General features: G+C 36.4%; 3 protein-coding genes across 6 annotated transcripts in view; all 3 read left to right on the top strand.

Moving 5' to 3' along the window:
* Positions 1 to 1,098, top strand: part of LOC104743175 (tropinone reductase homolog At1g07440) — a gene marked incomplete at its 3' end in the record, with an annotated part of 1,181 nt that extends 83 nt beyond the window's left edge. The window contains 4 exon segments of the mRNA XM_019235420.1: positions 52 to 259; positions 333 to 549; positions 703 to 809; positions 903 to 1,098. Coding sequence (XP_019090965.1) covers positions 52 to 259; positions 333 to 549; positions 703 to 809; positions 903 to 1,091 — 721 coding nt within the window.
* On the top strand, positions 1,886 to 3,380 carry LOC104739313 (tropinone reductase homolog At1g07440-like). Of its 3 annotated transcripts, none has more exons than XM_019235380.1 (5): positions 1,886 to 2,102; positions 2,191 to 2,398; positions 2,470 to 2,651; positions 2,804 to 2,960; positions 3,049 to 3,380. In XM_019235380.1, exons 1-5 carry the CDS (start codon positions 1,948 to 1,950, stop codon positions 3,235 to 3,237), a joined length of 891 nt encoding a protein of 296 aa, XP_019090925.1. In that variant the 5' UTR covers positions 1,886 to 1,947; the 3' UTR covers positions 3,238 to 3,380. The 3 variants fall into 3 exon arrangements, 2 of the variants coding, with proteins under 2 accessions (XP_019090925.1, XP_019090923.1); XM_019235378.1 differs by having other exon boundaries at positions 1,887 to 2,102; positions 2,470 to 2,684; positions 2,852 to 2,960; XR_002035050.1 differs by having other exon boundaries at positions 1,911 to 2,102; positions 2,470 to 2,686; positions 2,868 to 2,960.
* LOC104739314 (tropinone reductase homolog At1g07440-like) lies at positions 3,470 to 4,969 on the top strand. 2 transcript variants are annotated; one of them, XM_010459622.2, is made up of 5 exons: positions 3,470 to 3,761; positions 3,860 to 4,056; positions 4,133 to 4,349; positions 4,461 to 4,567; positions 4,653 to 4,969. In XM_010459622.2, exons 1-5 carry the CDS (start codon positions 3,683 to 3,685, stop codon positions 4,839 to 4,841), a joined length of 789 nt encoding a protein of 262 aa, XP_010457924.1. In that variant the 5' UTR covers positions 3,470 to 3,682; the 3' UTR covers positions 4,842 to 4,969. The 2 variants fall into 2 exon arrangements, with proteins under 2 accessions (XP_010457924.1, XP_010457923.1); XM_010459621.2 differs by having other exon boundaries at positions 4,449 to 4,567.

Here is an 8,549-nt window from a genome sequence, read left to right as displayed (position 1 = left end):
CTTGAGATCAATTCTACTTTATTTTTATTCTCTGTTTCTTGAACCAAATAGGCATGGTGTAGTAGAGGAACTTGCAGGATTCGGGGCAGTGATACACACTTGTGCTAGAGATGAATCTCAGCTTAATGAGTGTTTGAGCAAATGGAAAAAGAAAGGTTTTCAAGTCACTGGTTCAGTCTGTGACCTAACTTTGAGAATAGAGAGAGAGGACCTAATGCAGACTGTGTCTTCAATGTTTGGTGGCAAGCTCGACATACTCGTAAGTTAATCTTTATATACTCTTTATCAAATGACTCAAAATCTTGATTTAATGTAATGTTTTTGATTATTAGATAAACAACGTGGGCTCGATTCGGGCAAAGCCGACGGTAGATTTTACAGCAGAGGATTTCTCGTTTCATATTTCGACCAACTTAGAATCTGCTTACCATCTGGGCCAGCTTGCGCATCCTCTGCTTAAGACTTCAGGAAGTGGGAACATTGTGTTCATGTCTTCTGTTGCTGGAGTTTTATCGTTTACTGTTAGCTCCATCTACTCTGCAACAAAAGGTAATATAGAAGAAAACAAAAACACCTCTCTGTTTGAGACTTTTAATAGAGGTTTCTTTTTCTTTTTTTTCTTACAATTAGTTTTCACATGTAAATGCAAAGGCACTTGAAACAATCTAAGGCCTTGATGTGTATGTGTGTGTGTGGCATTAGGGGCGATGAATCAGCTAGCGAGGAATCTGGCATGCGAGTGGGCTAGTGATGGCATTAGGGCTAATGCTGTGGCTCCTGGAGTCATTGCAACTCCTCTAGCTGGAGCTGTGAGATACTAACTATGCTACACATTTCCTCCAAGAATCATCTCTCTTTCTTGCCTTTGCTAATATATCAAAAACTTTGATGATAATCGTTAGGTGTATGATGATGAGTTCAAGAAGGTGATAATATCTAGAAAGCCATTAGGGCGTTTCGGAGAGCCCGAAGAAGTAGCCTCGCTCGTAGCTTTTCTATGTATGCCAGCAGCTTCATATATAACTGGTCAGACCATTTGTGTGGATGGAGGTCTCTCTGTCAATGGCTTCTCGTATCAGCCACAAGGTTAAATCCAATGTCCCAAAAACAAATAAAACTCGAACTTAAACGCATCTAAACCTATGGTCAACAGTGATGCAGACGAGAATGATCACAATTTATATAAGTAAAATCAAAAGTGTTATTTTGTCCTCCCATCCAAAATAATACGGTTTTATCCTATCATAAAATTCACGCCTTCTCTGAGTTCTCTCATATTTCTGTATAAGGCTTGTAGATTAATTCTAAGTAAAATTCCTAACATATTCGCACAAAAGGCATCAATTCCATTAAAAAAACTATAATGTTGAACTGTTCAAGTTAGTTTAGCTGATCGTGATGATAAGTGGCAAGGACCTAACTTTGTTTTGAGATGGATAAACATCCCAAACTAGCATACAATAAAATAGATCCAGACAAGGTTTTTGGGAAATATACGTGCAAGAAAGAATCTAATACCTATTTGGTTCATATGTTTAAAAAAAAACAGAAGAAAATAATTGATCTCAGACAAGTCGATAGTCATCACTTTAAGTAGTTAACAAATGTGTATAATCAACAATCGGCTAAATGTGAGTATTATTGAGATCTTATAAAAAAAACTCACTAAAATGCAAAATGACTAGGATCATCAGAGGCCTAAAGTACGTGTTTTCTTTTTGAAAAAGACCTAAGTACGTGTTTCAGACCAGGAGTATAATTTTTAAGGATACTTCTTTGTATTTAGAATTAGTTTCTCTAAATTTGTTTTTCCTTTTGACTATTTTATATGTTGTGAAGACACGGGCCTAAGATTCGTTCTTACGTAGACGACGATTTTGGATCCGCTTGAGTCTTGAGACAATGACCCGGCCCAACTTCTTGAGTTTATCTTATCTCCAGTGATTGATGATCATTCAACTATATGTTTGCTCCACTTGTTCTCTTCTTCAGTCTGAGCTCTTCAGGCGCCGTAGGAGAGCAATGTCTGGAGCAGAGCAAAGCAACAGATGGAGCCTTAAGGGCAAGAACGCACTTGTAACCGGTGGAACCAAAGGAATTGGGTTCGTATATAAGCTCCAAAATCTTTTCATATCTTCTTGAAAGGCATATTCTACTATAATTTAACCTCTCTTTTCTTGAACCAAACAGGCATGCTGTAATAGAGGAACTTGCAGTGTTTGGAGCAGTAAGACATACTTGTGCCAGAGATGAATCTCAGCTTAATGAGTGTTTAAGCAAATGGAAAAAGAAGGGATTCCAAGTCACTGGTTCAGTCTGTGACGCATCTCTGAGAACAGAGAGAGAGAGCCTAATGCAGACTGTGTCTTCAATGTTTGGTGGCAAGCTCGATATTCTCGTACGTTAATCTTTATGTACTCTTCATCACTTACCCAAAATCTTGATTTAATGTAATGTTTTGATCATAAGATAAACAATGTGGGAGCGATTCGGTCAAAGCCGACGGTGGATTGTACAGCAGAGGATTTCTCGTTCCATATTTCGACCAACTTAGAATCTGCTTATCATCTGAGCCAGCTTGCACATCCTCTGCTTAAGACTTCAGGGTGTGGGAACATTGTGTTGATGTCTTCTATTGCTGGAGTTGTATCGTTTTCTGTTGGCTCCATCTACTCTGCAACAAAAGGTCATATACTAAATTCTTGAAGAACACAAAAAAACCTCTCTGTTTGATTTTTTGTTTTTAAAACTTTATATAAAGGTTTCTTTTTATCTTACAATAGTTTCACATGTAAAAACAAAGCCATAAACTGGGTCTTGAAACATTTTATGTGTGTGTGTGTATGACATTGGGGGCGATGAATCAGCTAGCAAGGAATCTGGCATGCGAGTGGGCTAGTGATGGCATTAGGGCTAATGCTGTGGCTCCTGCAGTCATTGCAACTCCTCTAGCTGCAGCTGTGAGATACAAACTATACTACATTTCCTCCAAGAATCATCTCTCTGTCTTGCCTTGGCTGATCTCTTGACTTTGATGATGATCTTTAGGTGTTTGATGATGAGGTCAAGAAGATGGTGGTATCTAGAAAGCCATTGGGGCGTTTCGGGGAGCCAGAAGAAGTAGCCTCGGTCGTGGCTTTTCTATGTATGCCTGCAGCTTCGTACATAACTGGTCAGACCATTTGTGTAGATGGAGGTCTCTCTGTCAATGGCTTCTCGTACCAGCCACAAGTTTAAATCCAATGTCCAAAAACTAAAACCAAAAAAAAAAAAAAACTCGAACTTTATTAATAAGTTTCATTTAGTGTCGAGACTTGGCACGTTATCTTTTGCGAAATCATATGTGTGAAGTTGCTTGTCTGAATTATTCTATCGTATTATAGAGACGCTTCATGAAACTACAAATTAAAAATTCTCGACTGCTAGCTAAACTATCTATATACTCCACCAGAAGTATAATTTTGAGCCCATTTAGGATTATTTTTACCTTTTTATATGGTAAAGCCACGGGCCTTAAAGATTGGTTGCTATGTAGATGGACGATTTGGATTCTGATGGATCCGGCCCATCATCTTGAGTTTTGACTTCTTATCTCCATTAATCATCAACTTTGTGAGTTTGTGTCTGCTCCACTTAATTCTCTTTACTTTTCAATCTAAGCTTCTGTAGACGTAGGAGATCAATGGCTGGAGCAGAGCAAAGCCAGAGATGGAGCCTTAAGGGCAAGACCGCACTTGTAACCGGTGGAACCAAAGGATCGGGTTCGTATACTATCTTGACTACGCTCCACAATCTTTCCATATTTTCTTGAAATCATTCTACTTTAATTTAACCTCTGTTTCTTGAAGGCATGCTATAGTAGAGGAACTTGCAGGATTCGGAGCAGTGATACATACTTGTGCCAGGGATGAATCTCAGCTTAATGAGTGTTTGAGCAAATGGAAAAAGAAGGGGTTTGAAGTCACTGGCTCAGTCTGTGACGTATCTTCGAGAACAGAGAGAGAGAACTTAATGCAGACTGTGTCTTCAATCTTTGGTGGCAAGCTCGACATTCTCGTACGTTAATCTTTACATTCTTTCTATTAATTATTCAAAATCTTGATTTGACTAATGTAAATGTTTTGATTATTAGATAAACAATGTTGGAACGATTCGGCCAAAGCCGACGGTGGATTGTACAGCAGAGGATTTCTCGTTTCATGTATCAACCAACTTGGAATCTGCTTATCATCTGAGCCAGCTTGCACATCCTCTGCTTAAGACTTCAGGGTGTGGAAACATCGTGTTCATGTCTTCTGTTGCTGGAGTTGTATCGCTTACTTTTAGCTCCATCTACTCTGCAACAAAAGGTAATTTATCTACTAAAAATTATTGAAGAGAACAAGACCTATGTGCTTAAACTAAGAGGTCTGTTGGCTCCATCTACTCTGCAACTCTGTTTATGTGAGTGTGTGACATAGGAGCGATGAATCAGCTAGCAAGGAATCTGGCATGCGAGTGGGCTAGTGACGGCATAAGGGCTAATGCTGTGGCTCCTGCAGGCATTGCGACTCCTATAGTTGGAGCTGTGAGATACATACTACTATGCTACAGTTTCCTCCATCTCTCCTTATTGGCTTTGCTGATCCCTTGATTTTGATGATAATCTTTAGGTGTATGATGATGATTTCGTAAAGGCGTTTGTGTCTAGAAAGCCATTAGGGCGTTTGGGAGAGCCCGAAGAAGTAGCCTCGGTCGTGGCTTTTCTATGTATGCCTGCAGCTTCTTACATAACTGGTCAGACCATTTGTGTAGATGGAGGTCTCTCTGTCAATGGGTTCTCGTATCAGCCACAAGGTTAAATCCAATGTCCCAAAAAACAAACAAAACTCTAACTTGATATAATAAGTTTCAATGTCGAGACTTGTCACGTACGTTATATTGGCTAAGTCACCGCTGAAGCATAGAGAAGCAGAATATATTGGCTTTTCTTCTTCTTTCGAACAAAAAGACCTATGTGCTCATCTGAAACGCATTCTAAACCTATGACCTATTGACCTGCATAGAATCTTATCGTTATGGTTAATTTCTAGCTCGGTTGATCAAAATATAATACTATGATTCAGGAAACTTACATGACCTGGATTAGGGGTTTGCTTAAAGTATGTGTCAGTGTGCCACCCCTACTGACAACAGTGATACAAACAAGAATGATCAAAATTAAAATATGTAATATCAAAAGTGGTATTTTGTCCTCCCATCCAAAATAATACGATTTTATTATCCTGATCCAGACCATCATCTCTCTCTACAACTCTGTTTACACAACATATGTGCGTTATCTCATATTTCTGACGTGTTTTCAAAATTTTCGGCTTCTATCAGCTTTTCATGCCACCAGTGGATGCCGCCTCTCACCCGCATGTTCAACCTTTTCTATTACTGAATTGATGATTTCATCTCATGGTAAATACATTATCTTGATGGCAATTTATTTAGAAATTGTATTATTTTTTTTTAGGAAATAAATCCCCAAACATAAAAAAATCTTATAATTGTTGTTGTAAAACAATCAACAATATTTTTCTCTTTTGCCTCTCTCTTATAATGTTAGACCACCGGTCTTGTGAGTACTAAATTATGCATACATATATAATAGGAGACTTCAAACTTCAGAAAATATCTAAGGCGAATCTTTCCAGATCTATCACTATATAGTGTACAGAAGCCTATAATTTGTAATTTCAAATAAAGGGAAGGTGTTTCATAAATCAGATCAATCTTGCAACATAAACTAGCTAGTTATTATGATACAAGCACAAAGTTTTGGTTCGAACTATTTTATAATACCCTATATTATCACTATATAATTCAACATTAGTTAAGCAGTACCCCATATTTTATTCAAAACGTGTATCCACCACCCCTACCCTAACTACATAGTTGTCACGATGCAATAAAATGTAAATTAGCTTCTTCTTCTTTTTTTTTTCTCAACTTTTTTACTTTTATTTCAAATTCTAATTTAGGTTCAAACGTTCAGCGAACCTGAAATAAAACGAGAAGTGGTGCAAAAATAATAGAAATTAAATGACCACATAAGTACAAGACCATGGATGTATCGTAGGCCTAAGTCGAGGTGCATGCCACCATGCACACTAAGCTTTAGATATTTCTACTAAAATAATACCATCTTTATCAAATCGTATTATAATAATAACTTAGTAGGGTCATGATAACTCATACGCTATATTCCAAAAACAGAAACTGAATGATTTTGTCACATACCAATGATTCTAGCAGCTTCATGATCAGTATAGGGACTCAATTCTATTAAAGTGTGATTTTGGATGGAATCGGTGGGTACACGAACGAGGGCCCCGTTTAACCCTCTACAAATTTCATTGTAACAAATTTGAGATTTCGGTAACACTCATCACAATTATTTTACTATAGTTTCTGATGATCTTATTCACAATGATGTGTATTCACTTTTTCCCAAAAAACATCGTCTTTTACCTTATTGCTAGATGAGTAAAAACTGTTGATTCATGATTAAAGTAAGATTTAGACTACATCGTGTGTTTTATAAGGGTTGTGATGAAACCAATAGACGGAAAAAAAATTGTAGGTGGAAGTGGTACATCAATTAATGTTTGCTTTTAATGGGGTGGATCGGATGTAATTTAATGGAAGTATCGATCTCCACGAAGACGACTAACAGAAGAGTACTGTCTAGATATCATATGAACATGAAAATACACTGTAGATGTTTTTGTTTGATAAAGGTATATGGATCTCAATATATTTGTTGTTGAACAAATGGTTCTGAAATGGAAACGGGTATCAGTTATGTTGATTTCTGCATGCATATATTTTATCCGTAATTAATCACTTGAATTAAAGCAATAAGTAGTCAAAAACTGTCCAAAAACTACTGAAAGGAACGGCTTTTGAATTAGTGCCAAACAAAATCTTTTCACAAATTAGCGATTGAAAAAGTTTAGAAACAATTGCATGATTGTTGTTGCTATAATGATATCATTCTTATCTAGTACTAGTATAACTTTTGTTTGGGAGTGAGATTTTTCCAATTTTCCACTTTTAGAAAAACGGCGAATAGAAATGTGATACGTGGATGGAAGAGGGTCTTAATGTGGCTCGAAAACTCTATTTGAAGTCTATCCCAACTAGAGCCCCAACACTAATATATATATGCTCGAAACGATACATACAAGAAGATTATCCGGCGAGAAAAAAGGAAACATGCAAGGATTGCTGCTAATCAATTTAGCATTTTTTGCAGTCGAGACACATTAAAAGATGTTGTTGTCATGTGACTTTTGAGAGTGAGACTGTGAGGGACAAAGTCTAGTGGTCAGTAAAAAAAATATCCAACGTAATGAGAGCTGCGATAGTAACACGTGTACGGTGGAGGAAAACTAAGCCCTCAGATTCTCTATTAAAAGTTTAGTGGGTCCCTTAGTCGCCGTAGTTGAACAAAAAGGAGATAAAAAAACGTCGAGATAAAATGGTTGGGCCACTTCTTCACCAAAAAAGCCTTTTTTGTTTATTTATTTATTTTATAATAAAAAATTTGTATAATGGCTTTAACGGTTAACAAAACTCTCCTAATTCCAAGACAATTGCGTGTCCCTCTGTACGGCTTTCTCTTGCTAACTTTCTTCTCTACTTCTGTTCATAGTGTGACTACTTTACTAACTGATGAGGCCTTAATTTTATACTATTATAGACTATGTTTGTTTAGGTAATCATGAATGTAACTACAGCTTTACAGGTGAACAGATGAGATTTAGTTGCGTGAATATCTCGTGCTTATTATATAAAATCTCACTTATTGGAGACAGATTTGTTAATATTCAATACTATAACTGTTCTCTTAATTATATACGCTGTAGTTTAAAATCTTGGTCTCCGTACTCTTAAATCTGAATAATTAAAATGGAAATGCTGAACACTATATATACTTTTGAGTGCTGAGAATCTTTGTGGATCTTAACTCTTTTAAGTAGATCCGAATTCAAATCTAAGTTTCCCCGACAAATCAATATATACTAATTTATTAGAGATACGGATTAAATCATGGATGTTTATGCACTGACTAACTCTACTCGTTAGTCTCTTTTCATTGACTATGTATGTTAGGTAATCATGAATAAAATGTAAAAACTTCTTCAATATTTCCATCAGAATGGTGTTATACACAAACAGGTAATATGATCACAAACAAGTACTACTATAGTTTGAAACTGACTTAAACCATATAAATAACGGCCTTTAATTTTTTTTTTTTTTTGCCGTCAACTTATTATAATAGGCATCTATATATTTGTGGTAAATTGGTAATGCAAGATCTTAATTAATTGGGAGTATTTTGAAGATGCAACATATAAAGATCACTAATTTTTAGCGAGCCTTTGATACATTGCAAATTCACACAATGCATATATTAATATATAGCCGTTGTCTTAGGAGATTAGTCTCGGTCCATATAGTTAGTATTGAACAAAATAACAGATGATCTGTAAAAAAAAAAAAAAAAAAAAAAA

This window comes from Camelina sativa, chromosome 14 (genome assembly GCF_000633955.1).
Source record: "Camelina sativa cultivar DH55 chromosome 14, Cs, whole genome shotgun sequence".
Taxonomy (NCBI): domain Eukaryota; kingdom Viridiplantae; phylum Streptophyta; class Magnoliopsida; order Brassicales; family Brassicaceae; genus Camelina; species Camelina sativa.
The sequence above is the reverse complement of the archived record's forward strand: the minus strand, read 5'-3'. Positions and strand labels throughout refer to the sequence as shown.

Bases quoted from the DNA above. Each gene is read 5' to 3' on its own strand.
- LOC104739313 (XM_019235380.1), top strand. From the start codon at position 1,948: ATGATCATTCAACTATATGTTTGCTCCACTTGTTCTCTTCTTCAGTCT. The intron at 2,103-2,190 runs GTTCGTATATAA...TGAACCAAACAG, and splicing joins GGTGGAACCAAAGGAATTGG to GCATGCTGTAATAGAGGAAC. The intron at 2,652-2,803 runs GTTTTCTGTTGG...GTAAAAACAAAG, and splicing joins TCTATTGCTGGAGTTGTATC to CCATAAACTGGGTCTTGAAA.
- LOC104739314 (XM_010459621.2), top strand. From the start codon at position 3,683: ATGGCTGGAGCAGAGCAAAGCCAGAGATGGAGCCTTAAGGGCAAGACC. The intron at 3,762-3,859 runs GTTCGTATACTA...GGCATGCTATAG, and splicing joins CGGTGGAACCAAAGGATCGG to TAGAGGAACTTGCAGGATTC. The intron at 4,057-4,132 runs GTACGTTAATCT...TTTGATTATTAG, and splicing joins GTGGCAAGCTCGACATTCTC to ATAAACAATGTTGGAACGAT.